This window comes from Miniopterus schreibersii (assembly GCF_964146895.1).
Source record: "Miniopterus schreibersii genome assembly, chromosome: 5".
In the NCBI taxonomy this organism is placed as follows: domain Eukaryota; kingdom Metazoa; phylum Chordata; class Mammalia; order Chiroptera; family Miniopteridae; genus Miniopterus; species Miniopterus schreibersii.
The window spans coordinates 50,604,668-50,627,842 of NC_138106.1; the positions used below are offsets into that span (position 1 = coordinate 50,604,668).

The 23,175-nt window shown below is 38.1% G+C and overlaps 1 protein-coding gene across 2 annotated transcripts in view; it reads left to right on the forward strand.

Moving 5' to 3' along the window:
- The window catches only part of IGSF11 (immunoglobulin superfamily member 11), a 102,641-nt gene that overhangs the window by 74,657 nt on the left and 4,809 nt on the right, over window positions 1-23,175 (forward strand). The window contains exons 2-6 of one of the 2 annotated variants that reach the window (XM_081138945.1): window positions 11,124-11,287; window positions 12,759-12,966; window positions 15,676-15,831; window positions 21,273-21,395; window positions 22,202-22,352. In XM_081138945.1, coding sequence (XP_080995071.1) covers window positions 11,124-11,287; window positions 12,759-12,966; window positions 15,676-15,831; window positions 21,273-21,395; window positions 22,202-22,352 — 802 coding nt within the window. The remainder of the gene's footprint in view (window positions 1-11,123; window positions 11,288-12,758; window positions 12,967-15,675; window positions 15,832-21,272; window positions 21,396-22,201; window positions 22,353-23,175) is intronic. The other variant, XM_081138946.1, reaches the window with a different exon arrangement.

The following is a 23,175-nucleotide window of genomic DNA, read 5'->3' on the forward strand; positions in this document are numbered from 1 at the left end:
ATAGCTTCTGTGTAGAGACAAAGTTAATATTTGTATGTTGACCTTGACTTTTGCAACCTTGCTAAACTATTAATTGGAATTAGTTGGTTGTTGTAGATTCATTAGAATTTTTAATGTAGATGAATGCTTTATCTACAAATAAATAAAATTTACATTTTCCTTTCCAATCTATGTGCCTTTTTTCTTATCTTTGCCTTATTGCAATGGCTAAGACTTCCATGTTGAATAGATGTGTGAAAAGCAGACGTCCTTGCCTTGTTTCTGATCATAGGAAGAAAGTAATTTCAGCCATTAAGTAAAAGTTGTCTTTTTACCATTAAATATGATGTTAGCTGTCAGTTTTTTTGTAGATGTTTGTCACCACTCTGTAGAAGTTCCCTACTCTTTCTTGTTTGAAGAGAGTTTTTATAATGAGTAGAAATAGATTTTGGTCCCTTTTTCTAAACCTTTTGAAAAGATTTTATATACATATATATATTTAATATGTTGACATGGTAAATTATATTGAATTCAAATATTGAATGAACCTTGCATTCCTGGGATAAATATCACTTTTATCATGATTAATGATCCTTTCTATATTATTGCTGGATTCAATTTGCTAATATTTTGGTAAGGACTTTTGTGTCTATGTTTCGAAGGGATATTAGTCTGTAGTTCTCTATGCCTGTATTATCTTTGTTGAATTTTGGTATTAGGGTAATGCTGGCCTCGTAAAATGAGGTGGGGAGTGTACCCTGTATTATGTATAGAATTTGTTTTTTGTTGTTGTTTTTTTTTCATTAAATGTTTGTCAGAGTTCACCAAAAGGCTATTTGGACCTAGTGTTGTTATTATTTTTTTTAATCTTCGCCTGAGAATATTTTTTTCCATTGCTTTTCAGAGAGAGTGGGATAGAGAGGGAGAGAGAGCGAGAGAGAGAAACATTGATGAGAGACACTTCAGTTGGTTGCCTCCTGCACATGACCTGACCGGGGCCGGGGATTGAGCCTACAACTGAGGTACATGCCCTTGGCTGGAATCGAACTCAGGACCCTTCACTTCAGTCCAAGGGGCTGACACTCTAACCACTGAGCCAAACCAGCTAGGGCAGACCTAGTGTTATTTTGGTGGGAGGATTTTGAAATGCAAATTACATTCATTTCTTTAATGGACATAGGGCTACTCAGGATTATCTATATCTTTTGGAGTGAGCTTTGGTACTTTGTCTTTCAGGGAATTTGTCCATATACCTGTGTTACCAAATATATTAGCATAAAGTTACTTATAATATTCATTTATTATTCTTTTAATGTCTTTAGAATCTGTAGTTGTGTCCCCTTTTTTATATGTCCGTCTTCTCTTATATAGTATTCATCAGTTTGGTTTTAGAGATTTATCAATTTCATTACCTTTTCATAGAACCAGCTTTTGCTTTCATTGATTTACTCTGTAATTTTTCTGTCTTCATTTTCATTGAATTCTACTTTTATCTTTTTTTTTTGACTTGTTAGATTTAATTTGCTTTTCTTTTTCTAGTTTTTTAAGGTTGATGCTTATTTAGGTTGTTGATTATAAACCTTTCTTCCTTTTATGATATGAACATTTAGATGCCAATTTTTCTCTAAGTAGCTCTTGGTTGCTTCCCATAAATTTTGATATATTGTGTTTTCATTTTCATGCAGTTTAACACATTTTCTGATTTTTTTTGTAATTTCACTTTTGACCCATGAATTATATATTTTTTCAATTCTAATATTTATTTTTGCTAGAATCTAGATACAATGACATGTAGCAAACAGTGCTCAATAGTATTTAAGTCTCATTTTAGGTTCATTAAACTACCTCAGTATTTTAAATGTGAGAATTCACATTCCAGTAACTGGAAAAGGACTCATGATTTATTTAGAAGTGGATTTTTATAAATATTCAGTGATTTTCTAGATTTCTTTTTGTTATTTGGTTCTAATTTAATTCACATTCTTTGTATGATTTTAATTCTTTTAAATTTGTTAAAGTTTGTTTTGTATCTCAGAATATGGTCTGACTTGGTGAACATTCCATGTGCACTAGAAAATAATGTGTATCCCATGACGCTGGGTAGAGTGCCCTAAAAATCTCAGTTATGTTAAGTTCATTGGTTAGTTCATGAGTTCATGATTTAGGTTTTCTGTATTTTTACTGATTTTTTAAAAAACTGATCTTTATCTATTTGTTTTATGGATGTTTGTATGCCATTGTTAATGACAGAAGAGTGTTCCAGTCTCTAACTACGAAACTGTAATTATAAACTGCAACTAGTGTTTTTTTCCCTTTTTCTTATTTCAGTTTATCAGCTTTTGCTTCATATACTCTGAAACTCTGTTGTTAGGTACAAACACAGGACTATTGTGTTCTTGATGAATTGACCCTTTTAACATTATTTAATGTCCCTTTTTATTCCTGTTTTATGACATAGCTCTTCTTCTTCACATGCTACTGCTTTTTCAAACTACCCACCAGAAGGCAGTTCCTATTGTATTTGCTGTATCTTTTGACAAGGATCTTATGACAGTTATCTCACAAGCAACTTTCCAGATTATAGGTGACTGTTTTGGTCCATTTCTGATTCCTGGTACAATCACTTATAGCCAAGGCGTGAATGAGATTCTGTGTTACAAACCATGGTGACCCATGTTTAAGGAACTGCTTTACTCTGCTTTCCTTGAAGGGAATTGTGGCTCTGATGGCAATCATAAGGTCATGTGCATCATAACACTGAAAAACCTGATTCCACTTTTGTGGCCTGCTTCTTTAAACAGCTAATTATAATCACATGACTCAGTTTTACCAAAGGGTTTGCAAACACAAATGCCCACGGGAGTCAGGCAGGTGTCCTGAGTAAAGTGGGCTATATTGTAGAATAATAGGGAGTGGTGGGCATTGTGGCAATGTGGAGAGCTCATGCTTTGTTTAAAGGGTAGCACGAATAATTTGCTATAGGAAATGCAGGCCCAGTGTTACCAGCTCTCAAGATAAATTGATAATCTAGAGTTTTGTGTTTTTTAATTATAAGCAATTCAAAATATTAAAAACTATGAGAGGGTCATATAATATAAGCTGAGTAAAATATGTATGTAAATTGTCTGCAACCTTGCCAGCCTGTGGTTACCCCTTAGGGGACTTCCTAAATGGACTAGAAACCCAGCTATGAAATCAGGAGAGGGGGACAATAATGGGAGACTTGCTGAAGAGGATTCTACTCAAGTTCAAATCAAGGGCTAGGCGAGCTATTGCCGAGTAAATGTCACCCACATGATAGGGATGAAGGGGCCCAGTAGGCAGATGTATATGCTTTCTGATCATTTGAAAAGTGACAGAGGGGAGTGATAATGCAGAATGTGGTCATTGGTTCAGCACAGGCTTTGAATTTCCCTCCGTGCCTCATCTCTGGAACTGCTGTCTGGAACTACACTTGAGGAAATCATCTCTCTGCCCTAGTCCCCTGGCATGCTGTTTGCCCTTGTGGTGCTTCCTGAGAAATGTTTAGGTGGAAAAGGAAAAGTTAACGAGAAGGCACTGCAGTAGCATCTAAAGGGGAACCATAATACCATGGAAATATAATACTATAATACCGTGGGACATGTATGAGTGTCCAGTGCTTCAGCCAGAAGATAAAGATGTCTAATTTTATGGTAGCCCACCTTTGTATACCAACCGTAAAGGACACTGTTTAATATGGCATAAAATGAAGTCAAGATGTGGCCAGGGCCCCATATATTGATTAATGTAGATGGCCAATGCATAAAAAAGCCACCTATATTGATCAGATGAACCAGATATTTACTCTTCATTTAATTTAGTACTGTTTTAATGGCCAAAATAGAATTTAATGTCATTTAACATAAACATTATTTTTAGTTAAGATGGCAGTTTTAAAAATCCATATAATAACAATGATAAACATAGATTATTTTACCTAGTTAAAATTTGGTTAAAGTGTGAAGATAAAGTGATTTGTTTTAAAAATTGCTACCATATTAGACACTTGTGATCTTCCACAGTTTCCTTCAGAAAACAGGGAGCAGAGCATAGAAGTTTTGTATTTTGAAATTTATTTCAGTCTGATGGGACCACAAAACTGAATTTGAATAGGTTAAATGAATTTTATGTTATATGCAAGAAGGAGCACTTATGAAATCATATGGGAATCATATAAGCCAATAAGCATTTTGTGGCTGCTGATGTTAACATTTTGGGTGAAAAGATAACATAGGTCTTCCTAAATGTCATACATCCTTTTTGATGCTTTGCTGACTATATTCCCAAAGAGAATTTTCTGGCAGTTGGGCTGATCCTGAAACATGAGCACACGTTCCACAGACATCAGCAAACACTCTACTTCGAAATCTCAGTTGGATTGCTTGGGCCAGTCTCATTCTGAACTTTAGGTCTTCCAGCTCTGACTCGTAGGGGAGGTTGCTGCCTTTCTAGCATCATCACTGTAACATATCCTTTGTTCTCTTGGCTATGTATGTAGTGTGGATGATCTCTCTTAAGATTTTTAAGGATTCTCTGCTGCCAGCTTATTTTCCTCTAACATTTGTCTCTTGGTCTGAGAAAACCTGAGTTTCTTTCTGCTTTAAAACTTGTGAGATAAGAGCCTAAAGAAAGGGTATGGACAACTGTTTATGATTTCAGCTCCTCAGAGGAAACAGGGCCATGTGCTTTATGTCTTCCTTATTTCATTGCTGAGAAGCATTCAGAATTCATGAGTTGACTTAATTTTTCTTGGGTGAAGGTACGAAGAAAAACACTGCCAATTCAGCTCTTAAATTATGCATTTTACATGTAAATATTGCGAATTGTAAGATATTTTCAATGAATTTTTAATGTGATATTTAGCATTAAAGTTTAAATTCCTGCCTAGAATTTCAAACATGGAAATGCACTCTAAAAGGAAATGGGGTTTTTAGGTTTTTTTTTAGTAAGCTAGGAAAAAATCCTAAGCATTTAGAATGTGAAAAATACCCATTTCATTCTTGCTTAGTCTTTCTAAGAAATTTTTACTTATACTCAGTTGAATCAGTATGTTAAACAGGAATGCTGAGACTCAATCGCAAAGCAACTTCATTTTTTCTTCCATATCCCTTTAAATTTATTCAAGAGACAGTTCTTTCCGTAGATGTAAACTTAAGCAGGTTATACAACTTTTCTGATCACTCTGAGTTTTGAAATAAACCAAAACAAGAAAACCTCAATTTATATACAGAAATATATTGTGTAGTTCTCAGAGTACTGGTGATCTGCTCTCTAGGAACCAGAGGGCTACCTCCAGCTTCCTTTTATTGGAAGGCTCATTACACAGCCCTATGGACAGACTCCGAGTACCCTGGGCCGGCTCTTTATTCAGGGAATGTAGGCTCTTTGGCTGGGTGGGAATGGGAGGGATTTACAGCACACCACAGCTCTAATAAAAAATGCTTTCCATAAAGTCACTTCACAGACATTTACTACCGTCCCACTTATTCTGTGTTGCCCTAAAAGTTATATAGCCATCAAAATTGTTTCATAGAGAATCCTGATAGCTAAAGAGCATAACAGCCCTTTTATAAAGAGTTAAATGTATCTATATGAGACCAAGGAGAGCAGATATATTTTCAAATAAATTGAGTTTTTATTGCTCAGTGTCAGTTCTGTTGGTACAGAAGTATCACTTCACACTAATCAGAATACAGGTTAAGCATATCATTAGTTTTCTGGCTTACAGTCTGTGGAAGACTGGTGTGGTAGAAAATGTATTTATTGGAAGTCAGAAGATGCAGGTCCCAATCTTAAGACCTTTGCTATTTCTTTGGACCCTAGTATTTCATGTGGAAATTGAATTAGATCAATTCAGCAATATGTATTTATTGAGTTCTTATTGAGTACTTATAGTAATGGGGAGTTCTTAATGTACCTCACAGTATACTGGTGAAGAAATCTGAAATAATCACACTAATGAAAGTATGATTACAAGTTTGGATGGGGTTCAGAGTGAAAGCACTCAGCCTAGGCCGAGGGTCCGGAAAGGCTCTTCTCTGAGAAGGCAATGCTTGAGTTAATATGAAGGATGAGTAGGCAGTTACTAAGGAAAGGGACTGGGGTGTGGAACAGAGCAGATCAGATCAAGGAAACACAGAGGACAGATCATGGAGAGGGTTTGGGAGGTGATGAGAGAGAGCGGGAATCAAGAAAGATTTCTGAATTGACATTGAGAACCTGGTGGCCGGTTGATCCATTCCCTAGTGTAGGGAACACCTGGAAGGAGCCAGATACACAGTGGAAGCAGGCACAGAGGGGAAGACCAAGAGTTCCATCTGGAGTAAGCTGACTGGAGGGGCCTTTGAGATAGCTACGTAGCGATGGCCAGGAGGCAGTTGGATATAAGAAGAGAGGTTTGGGTTAGAGAGAGAAATTTGGAAACCATTGTCATATGTGTAAGAAGTGAAGCCATAATAGTGGCTGAGCCTTTAGGGAGAGAGCAGAATAAGAAGGCAGCCCTTTGGGGGGGGCCAACATTTAATAGCCACGTAGAGGAAGGTGAAACAGCAAAAGAGACTGAGAAATAATCAGAGATAGAAAGAAAGCCAGAAGTAAATTATATCACTGAAGCTAAGGGAAATGTGTGTTTCAAGAAGGAGGGGGAACAGTCATCACTGTTAGATGCCACTGAGTCCAAGAATGATCACAGAAGTCACGAAGGCATCAGGAGGTCTCTGAGAAACCTGGGGAGAACTGTTTTTAAGAAGAGGTAGTTGCAAGGGTGTAATGAAGACTGAACAACAGAAGAGTTTCAGTGGAGAGTATAGACGGCCCTTTCAGAAAGAGCAATGGGATATATTAGAGAGAGGGCAGTCACTGGAGAGGACTGTGGAGTGGAGGGAGGGAGGAATTTTTTTTAAAAAGTAGAAATACTTGAGGATGTTTAAATGCTATGAGGAAGGCTCCAGTGCAGTGGGAGAGGTTGAAGCTACAAGAGAGAAGGTTATGAAGCAGTCTGTGATAAGGCTGCTAAGGAGGCCTGGAGGCTGGATTATAAATCACGCTCAGATGCGAGGTTGGTCTTGGGTGAGCTCCTTTAGTCTAACAGGAGAGAGGAAGCAGATGAGGCGGATCCAAGCTGATTTGTAGGTTTGGAAGCAGGAAGCCGAGGGGGTTTCCATCTGATGGCTTTACAGAAAAGCCCATAGTAGTTTTAAACTTTGTGATTGTGTCATATAGTAGTGATAATAACATTTATGGACCGATTTCTATGTGTTAGTTATGTGTGGTATCGTGTATGATCTCTACAGATAAACTGCTTGGGATTTGAATCCAGGCCCTACCATTTCCTATGTGACCTTGAGCCATGTGACCCTGAGCTGGTTTTGATTCTCTCTGGGCCTTAATTTCTTCTGTAAAATGGGGATAAGATACATTATGTAGGATTAAATGTAGGTGTGTGTGTATATGTTTATATATAATACTGAATGTGGACTTGATATTTGGTCAGCGTGCCCTAAATATTAGCTAGCAATAGCCCAGCGGTAGTGGTCACGGTCAGCCGCCAGCACCTGGTACTGCCCTGATCGTTCCCTTTCGATGACGCGATGGTGGTATTTAGCCCTGTTGTGCAGATGAGGCAACGACCAGAGATTAAGAGATTTATTTGGGGCCTCACAGCTAAATAGGTGAAAGAGCCAGATTTCAAACTAGATCTGTCCAGCTTCAGACCTACACTTTTACAAGTTCCAAAAGCAGCTTATCTAGAATATTTCTTCTGTGGCTCTCTTGATATTGGCAAGTTCAGGATTAAACTTAGGTAAAGAAGTGAGGTAAACAGTTGAAGTCGGTCTTCCATAGCTTCTCCCACCCCAGGGGATTGCTCGCTGCCAGCCGGCCGACGTGCTGTTTTCCCCAGCTCCCCCCCATCCTGCAAATCTCCCTTCCAGTACTGAAATCCTGCCATATTTTGATACTTTTTACCATCTATGTCTTTCTCTTTCATTCTTGGTTTATATTGGCCATTTTTTTCTTTTTAAAATTTGTGTCAGAGATTGTGTGAGTTCAGCTCGAAATGAGTGGACTGAGGGTAGAGAGTAGTCATTCTCCTGGTAGGTTAAAGGGGACATATTCCCTTCACTTCCTTGGGGTATTATCTGAAGAATGAAATGATGGGGGTTTTGTCACCAGTAGAAACATTTCCATGGCATTTATAATCTGGTAACACACACTCCCTTAACTCACTTCTCCCCAATGATGTAGCTTGTTCTTCTGTTCATGGCCTGTTCTGTGATCAAATTACCTCCCCTTTCCGCCTCTTAACACCTGAGGTTCTTTCAGCTTTCCCTTTTAAAACTTAGAGACATTCCCTAAAGTCATTTAACTTAGAGACTTTTCCTGATGTTATCAAGGGCTTTATAGTCTACCACAGATGGCTTATTTTATGAAACATTTTATTCTGAAAATTTAACTCCTGAGAATATCATCAGGCTATATATGAAGAACACGAAGTTCTAGAGAATGAAGGTGTTATGTACATTTATTTTTTTAAACTCAATGTAATCATGACAGTATTTTATTGTGTTACTTTTTTTGGGAGAATTGGGATAATACCAACTCCAAAAAAAACCAGTTTGAGGTACTGCCATGGACCTAATGTATTTTTCATGATTAGAATAGCTTCTCTGTTGGATCTCCCTGCTGGATTTTAATCTCCTGTTAGGCCCATTTTGTTCTGTAGTCCCTGGGGGGTAGGCATTCTTTTCAGAAGAGGTAACAGTTGATTTTGGCTTCCTAGGAGCTGGCTCTGCTAAATCCGTGCTTTCTTTTTCTGAATTTTTACAGTATTACTGAAGTATAATTTATATTCCACAAAATTCACCCATTTAATGTATAAAATTAAATTGTTTTTAGTAAATTCATAGAGTTGTACAACCTTCATAACAATCCAGTTTTAAAAATTCTCCATCGCTCTAAAAAGTCCTGTTGAACCTATTTGCATCAGTCCCTCCTCCCTCCTCTCCAGCCCGCATAACCACTGATTTGCATGTTGTCTCCATAGATTTGCCTTTTCTGGACATTTCATATAAATGGAATAGTAAAGTATGCTGCTATCTGCATCTGGCTTCTTTCACTTAGCAAAAGGTTTTTGAAGGGTTCAGCATCCACGTTGTAACATATATCAGTAGCTTGTTGCTTTTTCCTTCTAGTGTTTAATTGCATGGACATTCCCCATTTTGTTTGTCCACTCACCAGTCAAGTATCGTTTCCATTTGGGCGTATGGTATGAATAGTGCTGCTGTGAACATTCACAGGACAGGTCTATGTGTAGACATATATTTTTGCTATACTTGGGTAGATTCCTAGGGGTGGAATTGCCAGGTTGTGCGGTAAGTTTATCTTAAACTGTCTAAGAAACGGAAAGCAGCTTCCGCAGTGGCCGTACCATTGTACGTTTCCAGCAGCAGGGAGTGAGGAGCCTGGTTCCTCTATGTCCTTGTCGGCACGTGGTTTTGTCTTGGTTACAGCCATTACGGTAGATGTGTAATGGTGTCTTACTGTGGTTTTAATATGCAATATCCTAATGAGTAATAATGTTGAGCATATTTTACCCATTGTAATAGGTTCTTTGTCTTTTTATTATTGAGTTGTGATAGTTCTTTATATATTCTGTATACAAGTCCTTTATCAGATATATGACTTACAAATATTTTCCCCCAAGTTTGTACCTTGGTGTTTTATTTTTTTAATTTAAATCTTTTGAATCACACAAGTTTTAAAAATTTTAATGAAATCCAATTATTAACTGTTTTCTTTTATGATTTATGGTTTTGGTGAGAAATCTAAGACCTTTTTGACTAACCCAAGGTCACAAAGTTTATTTCTAAAAGTTTTATAGTTTTAGCTCTTACATTTAGGTCTGTGGCACATTTTTTTAAAATCCTCACCTGAGGATATGTTTATTCATTTTAGAGAGAGGGGAAGAGGGAGGGAGGGAGGGAGGGAGGGAAGGAGGGAGGGAGGGAGGGAGGGAAACATATATCAATGTAAGAGAGAAATATCTGTACACATCCCAGTGGGGATCGAACTCACAATCTAGGTACGTGCCCTGACCTGGAATCTAACCTCCACCTTTTGGTATATGGAGGATGCTCCAACCAACTGAGCCAAGGGCTAGGGCTATGTCTGTGGTACATTTTGAGTTGACTTGTGTGTATGCTATGAGGCAAGGGTCTGAGTTACTTTTTTTTTGCATATTAATATCAAATTGTTCCAACACCATTTATTGAAAAGACTATTCTTTCTCCCATTTAATTGTCTTGTACCATTGTTGAAAAGCACTTGACCTAAATACAGGGCTGACTTCAGAACTCTCGATCCTGTGCCTTTTATCTGGTGGTCTGTCCTCAGGCTGGTACCCCACTGTCTTGGTTACTGTGGCGCTACAGCAAATTTTGTAATCAGACAGTGTGAATTGTCCAAGTTCTTCCTTTCCAATATTCTTTTGGCTATTGTAGCACTTTCCCTTTTCTTGGTTTTAGAATTAGTTTTTCAATATCAGCAAAAAGCCTGCTGGTATATTGACTGGGATTGCTCTGAATCTATAGATCAATTTGAGGAAAATTGGCACTTTAAGAATATTGAATCTTTCAGCCCATGAGCATTGTATATCTATGCATTTATTTAGTCTTACTTGATTTATTGGCATCAGCGTTTTATAGTTTGCAGGCTATAGTTCCCACACATATTTTGTTAGATTTATGTATAGACATTTAATTTTATAGCCGTGCTGATGTAATGATGCTTTTTAAAAATTCGGCTTTATTTTTCATCTCCCATCACCATTTCAAGTTTTGCTCAAACCCTGGCATTTGAATTCTCCCATGTTATATTTGAATCTGGCCAGATACCAAATAGAATCTTACAAAACAGAATTAAGTAGCCGCTATTATTTTTCATTTATAGTTACTAAGAGGTAAAGAAAGGGAAGAACAGTTTCTATTACTTTGACTTAGTGACTGGTCACTAGCCGTTTAATAAGACTGTCATATCAGTCTGTCTACATCGCTGATAGTGTGAAACGCACAGGCCTTTCTGCCAGGAGAGGCTGAGCACATAACCTCTTGTTGGCTCCTCCGCAGGTGTTGCGGCTTCCCTGGAGGTCTCAGAGAGCCCTGGGAGTGTCCAGGTGGCCCGGGGCCAGACCGCAGTCCTGCCCTGTACCTTCACCACCAGCGCTGCCCTCATTAACCTCAATGTCATTTGGATGGTCATTCCTCTGGCCAATGCCAACCAACCTGAGCAGGTACTTCACTTCCACCCCATGCAACCTCTAGAATATTAATCCCTTCAGAGGGGGCGGGTCGGAAAGCATCCTGAGGACATGTTTGGTTTCTAGAGAAAGGTGGCACTTTCGGTGTATTCTGCCTTTGCTGTTTTAGGTCCCGCTCCTGCAGATTAGTCAACTGTCGGAAGAAGCTGTCTTTTTAAGAGACTTAAAAACAATTAACAGATGTCAGGGGAATTCTTCTGAGAATTTTATGTAGGAACCTGGAGTTTCATCCAAAAACATCACTGACAGGAAATATCAAAATCGAATATATAGCAAAGCAAAATATACTTTGAAAGTAAGGGACTAGAACTCTAACATAGGTGGATGAGAAAATACTTTTTAAAGATGGTGATAATATTAATAAAGCAGTACTTGAATTACTTGGGTAACTTCACAAGTATTTCAAAATAAAGCCAGCCAGGCATACTGGGGTCTCAAATAAGTTAGGATACATGAAGTCGAAGTTGCTACCTAATAAGGTATATCATTTAGAGGTAAAAGACCCATAATATGTGATAACCACTGCAGAAAATAATACTCAGAGAATTAATGAATTGTGATTATGACTATACCTTCATTCCCAAAGCTAACTTATTTCTGTTATGAAGCTTTTCTGCTTCAATAAGCTTGTTACTACCTAAAAATATTTGAAAAGCTAAGTTTTCTGAAGGGATTTGAGTGGTTAGGAAAGGGTGAAGACATAACCTCCTATTCATTCTTCCGTAGGTGAACAAATAGATATATTTAATTGGAACTTCTTGTATTTCTTTAAACTATGGAACTTTTGTAATTGGACTGAGCCTTTGAGATCACTTTGTTCAACCTCATCATTTTCGGAGTCAGTGATTGAATCAAAGAGGCACAGAAAGACTTGACTCCGGTTACCCAAACATTTACTGGTAGAGCTGGAATAGAACCAAGTCCCTCACTCTCAGCCCAAAGGGATTTTTGCAACACTGCTCTGAGTCCCCTCCCATGAATAGTTAACTCTGATAATAGAAATTGATATAAAAACAGCAGTCGTTGGCTTACAACTCTTCTTCCCTTTTATGGCATTCATTTATATTCTGTCATTAACTGTGATCTGTTATTTTGTGACCTAGTAAGCATGAGAATAGCAGTGCTGATTTAAAAACTTTTAAATTTGGAACCAATTTTTTAAACTGGTAAAAATATTTATGGGCTGATAGTAGCATAGCATAAAGACATTTTCTGTATTCTGATGAGGTAGGCAAAGAAACAGTGTTACTCCAATTTGGTGTGTAAGAATTTAGAATCACTAGATACTTACAGGCAGGTGTGATAGTAAGAACTTGGTGACAACTCTTAAGTTAGAAGTAAAGTTTTCTAACGTTTGGTGCAGTCTACTGTCTACTAGATAGTTATTGTTACATGTCCAGAAGGAGGTGCAGTGGCCAGTTAATAGACTTTGCTTTCTTTGCAGGTCATTCTGTATCAGGGGGGACAGACGTTTGATGGTGCCCCCCAGTTCCATGGTAGGGTAGGATTTGCAGGCACCATGCCGGCCACCAATGTCTCCATCTTCATTAACAACACGCAGCTCTCAGACACAGGCACCTACCAGTGTTTGGTTAACAACCTTCCGGATAGAGGGGGCAGGAACATTGGGGTCACCGGTCTCACAGTTTTAGGTGAGTAACAGCAAATGTTCCAAGCACTTGGGCTTTACTTATGAATCTGCTCTCAAGCATGCTTACTCCTGCCTGTCCTGCGCTTGCAGTCTGCTTGTGTCCTGTCTTCCCTCCTCTCAGCCCACCTTGACTCTGCCTCTCCACGCCTGCTAGTCTCCCACCCCTGCCCCATTTCAGGCCGCTCTCTAAAGTTTACTTCCTAAGTAAACTTACTTCCTAAGCGACTTTTTCTGAAGGTGGACAAAGTTGGTATAAAATACCGTCATAAGTGGCTTCTCACTTTGCTAAAGTTTTTACAGGATAGAACTTATTCTTGAGAACAACTTAAATCAGGAATTATGTATTATGAGTCTGAAGCACAAGTTTCAGCACATGTGAAAGTAAGTTAGCTGCTACTTCATGTCTGTGTAACACTCAGTAGGCTCACCACAGTTCTTGGTTTCCACCTCTTGTCCTGGCCTAATTTTAGTAATACCTCCTTTCACTCTCAAAAGTATCCTTGTTTAAATGATAAATTATATGATCGATTTGGTCTTAATACCAAGACCAAATAGATTTAGGGCCTTTTCCAAGGTTATATAAACAATGAACCACAATAAAGTTTAGATTAAAATGTAGGTTTCTTTACTCAAACCAGTATTCTTTTCATTATATTGGCAAATCAGACTAATACTTAACTAAATCCATTCCAAACATGTTTTATTTCTCAATTCCACTGTCTCTGAAATAAAATGCTGCCTCTGAAATGGATACGTAGGGCAGAAATCGCTAAGTTCAGTTCATTTGGGGAGACCAAAGAAGTACCGAGAAAAGGTTGATGCTTTTGATGACCCTTCATCCTACTCGAGTCTCAGAACCTGCTCCCATACTCCTTGGCAAGCTCTCTCCCTTTCCTTCCATTATCGAGCCACTTGAGGGCCCAAGTGTCCAGGGTTCTTGCCATTTTTCTTTTTGAGGGGAGGGTATGCTAGAGCCTTGGTGCCTTGTCCTCCCAGTTTTCAAACAGAATAAGAAAACTAAGAACCAGGTTAGGGGTTTCTACCCTAGAAGTATTATTTATTCTAATATATTAAAACTGTAGACTTTAAAATACTCTGAGTACTGAATATTATTGGAATTTAATATTATTCTGATTCTTATACCAGTAAGTTAGGTAACTAGCTTCCCACATTATCCAAGTTTATTTTTTCATTATTTTAAAGGAAGGAAAAAAGCCTTTAATTTATAGTTAATAAATTATTTCGGTTTCCCCTCATAGAATCACAGTGGCAATGTTGAAGGCAGTAAGCTGAGGAAATTGGTTTATCCCATCATAGCAGTTAGGGTGCCCTGAGATTTTTCACTCTTCCTACCTGTAGGTTACTCTCTTCCTCCACCCAATTTCTTTCCTGGTTCCTTTATATACTGCATTTTTTTTCATTCATTCATTCACTCATTCATTTTTACAAGATTGAACACATTTATTGAAAAGCCATCAGCATTACAAGTACATCGTTACTTGGATTTAATCTCCACTACCTGCATTTCCTAATATGGGACTCCAAGCCATGGGATTAGTTTATATTTTTATTTGCTTGCTTTTTTTTTTTTTCTATGAATTGCCACCTTCTTCCTTTAGTGTTTTTTGTTTTTTTTTGTAATAATTTTTATGACCTTATCTGCCTTCATGATTAGAAAATGTGCACTGTATTGCTTTCAAGCAGCAGGTAGACGTCAACCTCACCCGAACTTCTCCCACCACAAAGCAGCTCGGGTATAAAGTGGGGCTGCCTGGCTCTTGCTTGTAAAGTAATGAAGAGCCTTGTTAAGTGATCTTAGCCAGGAGTAGCTGGCAGGGTAAGTGGTTGCTCTTCCTCGAGCTATCTTCTCTACAAGTGGGCTCTTTCAGTAATTAAAAAAAATTAATTGTGGTAACACACACATAACATAAAATTTACCATCTTAGCAATTTTTAAATGTACAGTTCAGTATTGCTAAGTATGTTCTCACTGGTATGTAACCAGTATCCATAACTCCTTTCACCCTGCAAAACTAAAACTGGATACCCATTAAACAGCATGTCAGTGTCCCTCCAGCTGCTGGAGACCAATGTTCTACTTTCTGTTTCTATGAATTTGATTACTCTAGATACCTCCTATAAGCGGAATCATACATTATTCGCCATTTTATGACTAGCTTATTTCACTTAGCATAATGTCCTCCAGGGTCATCCATGTTGTAGCGTGTGTCAGAATTTCCTTCCCTTTCAAGGCTGAATAATAATTTCATTGTGTGCACATACCACATTTCACTTATCCACCCATCCCTCTGTAGACACTTGGGGTGTTTCCACCTTTTAGCAACTGTGAATAACGCTGCTGTGACATGTGTGTTCAGTAGTGTTTTTAAAGGCAATGTGCTGATACAAAGGATCTCAAGAATTCTTTAGAGGAAACAGAGTGAAACCAAGACCATAGATACTTTGAAAATGCTATCAGAGAGCGTAGCCCCTTTTACATATTTGCTCCCTGATAACTGAAGTTGCAGGCCCTGCACCTATGCCCAAGCCCTGTGAATAGTACCTGACTATCCACTGGCTTCACTCAGGTAGTCTCCTGGGTGTGTTCCAAAAACAGTGAGGTTCTAGTGTACTGAGTGTTAGATGTCTCCTCTGTCATCCTTTGGCTTGTAGTGATTGCGTACTTTTATTGTTTACTCTTCCTATGATAGTTCCCCCTTCTGCCCCTCACTGCCAAATCCAAGGATCCCAGGATATCGGCAGTGATGTCATCCTGCTCTGCAGCTCAGAGGAAGGCATTCCTCGACCAACTTACCTTTGGGAGAAGTTAGACAACACCCTCAAGCTACCTCCAACAGCCACTCAGGGTATGTAGAGTGTTGCTTTACCCATTTAATTAGTTATTGTGGAAAATAACACACCATATTTCTTAGTGCTGAAAAAGCTATCTGGATCATTTTTGTGTTTTCAACTATAAAGAAAATAAAACATTTTATTATATGTTCTCATTGCTGATTTTATGAAATGTGTGTTATCCAGAGGTACCTATATATGGAAATTCTGTTTTGGTATGGTGAAGATTTTAAAATAGCTCAATGGTGGCTTGTTTGTATTGTTAATTGTAAGATAATCCTTAAAGTATATAACTGAGAATCCACTTCCTACTTGAGACACAACTGCCTATTTTAGTATGAGGAACATCAGCATGGTCATGAAAGGGTTCATCAGGCTGTTCTCAGCCTCACTTATGATTAGAGGAGGAAGATGGGAAAGAGAACAGGAAAAGGGCCCCCAGATCACCCAGGAGTTGATCACACCAGGCAGGTAAACATGGAGGAGGCATAAGTATCGCTGATGGTTTTCTACATGTAAGTTCAGCTATTTATATTTGATGTTAAAGGAAACACCTTTGAAAAATTGAGGAAAATTTATGAAATGAAATGAGGGGAATTACTACAGAATTATACATAAAATCATTTTTTTTAAAAATTAGCAGTCTCAGGTGTTGCACCATCTATAGTACAGAACATTTTCAGGGCAGATTTACAATCTTAAATAGCTGTCAGGTAATGGAGAGGTCTAAAACAGCCTTAGTTATGCCTGAGAAGTTTGAATCGTGGAAAAGGAAAGTCCTGAGTTGTATGGTGAAATTAGACATATTAAAGAACCAGGACCACCAACCTCTCAAAGAGTTTGTAAATTTTCTTTCAGTATCCCAACAGAAATATTAATGGACCGCCCATCATTTTTATTAACCTAGCCCAAATATCATTACTTAAAAAAAATTTATTTTCAACATAATATCTCCTGGGTTACTCTAATAATGATTAATGCAATGTTGTTGTTCTCTACTGATTTTTTTATTGGAAAATGTTTTAGCCACACTGTGGGCTAAATGGCTTTATTTGTGCACTAACTTGTTAATCACCATTGTAAGTGGTGTGTTTAAAATAGGTTTTGCCTTCAAATCCTGAAATTATATTCAGATTCTAGATTTTTCAGTGACAGTTTACTTCTTTTGGTCTGTGTTACCTTTTGTAAAATAAGGGGGTTAAACAGTATCTCCAAGAAGATATTGTTAGTCTTAAGATTTTATGGTTTATTTTATAGCATTTCTTTGAAATATTGGATTGAGTTTGGAATTACAAATGAACAATTAAAAGTGGTTGTTTGCAAGTTGTGAACCATCTATAGAAAGAGCCTTCTATATCTTTGTTTCAATAAATATATATATCAGTGTAATTTTTTGATATTTTCTTTGCAACTTGAATATTCTTTGGTACTTTAGGTATAAAAGAGAACTTGAATGCAAAGATGAAAATGTTTGTCTTTTATAATTCAAACTCTGGATTAGTTATCAGAATTACTTTAGATAATTTCATGTAATAATGCACATTAAATGAATCCGAGTTTTAATTTAAATTTACTTTATGATAGCTACATTAATAAAGTAGATCTCAAAATAGCACTTAATCCCAAAGTAACTTAGAATTTTTTTCAGAAGATTTACTTTACTAATATGTTTGCAGTTGCTTAATATAAGCTCAGTATGCTTTCTCTGAGAAAAGAGTTGACAGCAGGAGAGAGTGCCCCAGATGTTTGGTTAGTGACAGGGGCATAATATTTGGGGATTAGCATTGTCCTTGTATGTAGAGGCTGGCTTGGAGGTGTTTCTTCCAGCCAAATCTGAGACCATTTGGACATTAAAATAAATATATAGTCCATTTAATAAAATGAGAGTCCCTGAATCTGTGCTGATACACATAAATAAGTGGGGGAGAAGGGGAAGCATTTCTTACAGTAGAATGCCTGATAAAGTATATAGAAGGAATGGTGGAATTAGGAAAGTCATCACTGATGTCAAAATAGTGGGTAAAAGTTTGATAAGGAACAATATATTTACATAGTTCCAAAATATGTTTCCATAAATTACTTATTAATTGCAAAGGAAAAATAGTACAGTTGACCCTTGTGCAATAAGGGTTTGAATTACGTGGGTCTACTTATATGCAGATTTTTTTCAATAAATACTATAATTGTATTTTCTCTTCCTTATGATTTTCTTAATAACATTTTCTTTTCTCTAGCTTACTTTATTGTAAGAATACCTTATATAACACATATAACATACAAAATATGTCTTGACTGTTTAGGTTACCCATTAGGCTTCTGGTCAACAGTAGGCTATTGGGAAGTCAAAAATTATATGCAGATTTTCTACTGCTTGGGGGGTGGTGTCAGCTCCCCTAACCCCTGCCTTGTTCAAGGGTCAACTGTAACTATAGTAGAGACCCGGTGGATACCACCTTCACTAGGTGATCAAAGTGAACATTATTAATATTGTGACAAACTGTTATCCTGTGCCTCCTGATAATGCACTGAGAAGGACACAGCATCACTGCTGCTGTATTCCTGCTAAAAACACATAACCTGAACCAAGAGGAAACATCAAGCAAACCAAGGGGAAGACAAAACCTTTGCAGACGGAAAGAGACTAAGGCATTAAAACAACTAAATGGAATGCGGAATTCTGGATTAGAAGCTGGAGAGAGGAAAAGATAGCTTAAAAGGACATTATTGGGACAGTTGGTGAAATCTGAGTATAAACTGTGGATTAGATAATGCTGTAGTATCAGTGTTAAATTTCTTGACTTGGATGGTTGTATTGTGATTGTGCGGATTGTCTTTGTTCTTAGGAAATACTAAGTACTTAGTATTAAATAGGCACAATGTCTTCAACTCACTTTCAGAATGGTTCAGAAAGATATTTATATGTTTAGTGAGAAAATTATAAACCTAATAGGGCAAGATATGAACAGTTGCTGAGTCTGAGTAGATGATATACGATATACAGAGTTCCTTGTGGTATTCTTGCAACTTTTCTATAAGTTTAAAATTATGTCAAAATAAAAGTAACCAAAAAGTTGTCCTCATATAATTCATATGTGGATACTCAAGAGATGAGTACGCTTCATTTTCATATGGAGGAATAATAATAGAGTGGATTCAGTATTATTCCTGTGGTATATCATACTTTTGAATTCTAAGATTAGTGAAAACTGTATGTAAGGTTGATATTATTTCAAGAAAAATGTAGTGCTTTGGTCTGTGCTTCTAAGGCTGTACAACTGGCGCAGGTCCCACCAAGTGGAAGCATAATGCTTGAGCCAGTGCACCAGCCTCTACATCAGGAGTCTCAGCCAGGGGCAGTTTCACGGGGCAGTGTTGGGAGACATTTTTGATGGCCACAGCTGGAGGAGGGTGCTACTGGTGCTAGTGGGTAGAGGCCAGGACTGCTGCTGAACATTCTATAATGCACAGGACAGCCCCCCCGAGCAAAGAATTATCCAGACCAAAATGTCAGTAAGTGAATTACATGAATAGATTTTCAGACAACAGCCTTGCGTTTCTGGAATAAGATCTGCTTGTGATTATTTTTAAACAAATTGCTCCATTCAGAGTGCTCATATTTTAGTGGAATTTTTGCATCTGTGATCATAAGTGAGAATGGCCTATGATTTTCCTGTCTTCCATTGTCCTTGTTCAGTTTTAGTATCAAATTATCCACTGGTCTCAAAAGGAGTTGGGCAGCTTTTCCTCTTTTTCTATTTTCTGCAACAGTATGAATGAGATAGAGATTATCAGATTGTTTCGTAGAATTTGCCTATAAAAGCTTTGCCTTGCTGTTACGTTATGTTGGCAGATTTCTGACTACTGATTCAGTTTCTCTAATGGTGTAGGTTTATTTAGATTTTTCTGAATCTGTTTTTCTAGAAAATTTCTTTTTTGTCTAAGTTTATGTATATTGGCGTCAAGGAAATGAGCCAGTACGAAGCGGCATGTATCCTAACGTCTGCCTTGAAGGTGCTTTGGACATTCTCTTAATTGATACGGGTGCTCTCTCTGTCCATTCTCCATCTTTATCTTAATTCAACACTAACATAAAAATGAAATAAAATTTTCTGCATCTGGGAAATTTGGCATGAACCAAAAATCAAGACTATTGAATAGTGTGCTTAATGCTGTATTTGTTTTAGATTTTTCTTTTAGGATGATAGAGTTTAAATATTAAGCATTTGTGATATTATCTTTGAACATTTAAATAGACTTTAATTTGGCATTTATTTTTACTATTTCTTATTATCAAGTGTTTGTATCAGTTTGAGATCATATTTTGCATATTTTTGAAATATATAATTTTGCCATAGTATATTGGTTCAAATAACAATAAACCATGTATTAATTATTATTTTTTTATAGAATACTTCTGAAACTTTTGTGGAAGAAATGACTCACTGTTTATTATTATGGTCATTCATTATTATTTAAAAATACATAAATCATGTAAAAATATAGAGTGCTTTATGATTTAGGAATTTCTGTCTGTCAACCTAAAATCCTGAGTATTGATATCTGTTGGGAATTTGGAGACAGTCAAGGGTTTTCCCAACTTCTAAACTGGTTTTTCTCATGCCTCAGAAAAATACAAATTTCCCAAGCAGCGCCAGGAAGGAATTCCCACTGGGAAGCATTGTCAGGCACTGTGCTAAGCTCGTTTCGTACATCGCCTCATCTAGTCCTCGCGTGACCTATGATGTTGGGAGCTCCCTGCCACGCGTGAGGAAGCGAACACATAGAGGAAGAGGAGGCTGCAGGTTCGGGACCACGTGGGTAGTAGGTGGCAGGGCAGGCCGCAGCCCGGGCTGGCTGAGTCGGAACACAGCCAGAAGTGGCCTGGAAGTAAGGAGAGGCTGGAAGTGGAAACGTACACGTTTATTTCTCTAATTCTGAAGAGCAGGGTGCATAGCTTGTGTGGGATACAGTGTTGCTGCAAACTAAAGCAGAGCGGGGTGTGATGCCATTTGTGCTTTCAAGCTGTGGTTCCACCCTGTTGAACTCTCCCTATTTTTTAAAAGAAAGAAGGTAAAAAGAACACTCATTTTCTAACTCCATTTCAACAAATTGCTCCCATGCCAGAGCCGGCCAAGTGATGGAGGAATTAGCCCATCTCCTTTCTGAAAGGGCCGTGTGCTTGTGGCTAGAATCAGGCTGGTGCTTGCTGAAGACGTGCTCCCGCTCTGCTCTGCCACAGCTGCGCAAACAGCCCTGCGTATCTCCAGATCTTGAATGTGAGGTCACGATTTTAGTCTTTAAAATTCACAAACCAAAGAAAAAAAATCTCTGAAAAAAGAAAGCTCTGGATACCTCTTCAGTGTTTATCTCTTTTTATGGTCTTACCTTTTGCTGATTTCTTTGGTTTTCTTATTTTACCCCCTAAATCCTAACTTGCTTGTTATTTTTCTGACAGACCAGGTCCAAGGAACAGTCACCATCCGGAACATCAGTGCGCTGTCCTCAGGTTTGTACCAGTGCGTGGCTTCTAACGCCATAGGAACCAGCACCTGCCTTTTGGATCTCCAGGTCGTCTCCCGTAAGTATATACAGTTCTGATGTCCACTCTAGGTCTTACACGCCAAGAGCTTTGTTAAACTGGGGAATGAAGGGTGATACTTAATTGTTTATTAAGATTGTTTGAAGATTAAATAGAAATCCATTTGGTTTTAATCATTATTGAAAATATTTTATAAATGTATTAGTATACTTTTCAGCCTCAGCAATAAGACGTCATCTTTATGACAAAACTTTCTCCTCAGAATCATTAGAATCAAATCAATTCTGATGGTATAATGCTCTAGATGTTACACAATTTGTAATGCTCTGTGGCCATGGCCAAGATAAGACCTTCTTGTATTTTCTCCAAACCCCTTATATTGGCTTAATTGTTGGGTGCCCTGATCATAAGTAAGCAGTGTAGAATTTTTCTCTTGTCTTGAGAATTCTGGGTTACTTGAATTCCAGTTGCAAAAGAGATGCTCTGTCTGGGATGAGGTGACAAGCTAGCCCACTGATCGCTGGGTTCCTGTGGGACAGATCAGGCAGGTTAGACAGGCACCGTCTTTCTCCTGCTCGGCTGCAGGTGTGGCCCTCCTGAAGCTGAGTCATGTAGCAGATCATTCCCTAAATAACTGGGAGCCTGCTGTGTGTCAGTCCAGGCCACTGGGGACACAGAAAGTTAAGTGGGGTTTAACTTGATATGGATGTAATACGTTAGGCAATTTTGGACATTTTAAGAAGATTGTTTAGTCAACTTATGTTTATAAAGTTGCATAGGTATATACTATTTCTCTCTCTCTTTTATTTTTTGTTCTTTAAATATACCTTAAATATATTTTGCAGCCCAACCCAGGAACATTGGACTAATAGCTGGAGCCGTTGGCACTGGGGCAGTTATTATCATTTTTTGCATTGCACTGATTTTAGGGGCATTCTTTTACTGGAGAAGCAAAAATAAAGAGGAGGAAGAGGAAGAAATCCCCAATGAGATAAGGTGTGTGTCAGATCGTTTGTCCTGCTCAGCCAGTGTCTGTATGTCCAGTCATTTGGGAAGCTAAGATTTCTTTGCTAGTCTTACGACTGTCATCGCCAACAGAGTTAAAATGGCTAACTGATATTCTCTTGCATGTGATGACACTGTCCTCTTGGTACTAGTCAGCTTTATTCACTGGATCATGAAAGGGAAGGACTAGGAGGACGCACGTGAAGAATATCCCCTTTCCCTCCCACGTCTCCAGGGTTAAGTGGGGCTAGGTGGCAGCCACGATAGAAAAGTTAGATTAGAACACGTGTTTAACGTTGACACATGTTATAGATGAGAACACGAAGGAATACCATAAGAGCATACCAGTACCTGTGCACAGATAGGCCAGAGCAGTGTGGCTTGGTGTGAAAGTTCAGTCAATGATATGAACATCTTAGGAAAGTAATGTCAAAATGACCTTTAAAGAAAAGTGACTCTTGGCATATTGTGGGGATACGGGGGTCAGGCTCAGTTTCAGATTGCATCATGTGACATCCTTATTGAAAATGCTTCATGACTTATGCCTGTAGTCTACTTAGCATGACACATGTAGCCCTTCAGGATCTGACCCTCATCTGTTTCCCTGGTCTTACCCCCCATCACTTCTCTTATCACTTGCGTTCCAATCTGTTCTGCATTCTCTCAGGCCCCGGGGACTTTGTTCGTCCCTCTGCCCTCTTCCTGGGCTATACTCCTTCCTTTTCATCCATCTCTTCAGTAAATTCCTTGCTCTGAGTAAAGACCAGTCTAGGCATCACCTCCTCACATAAATTGACTTTAGCCCTTTGCCTAG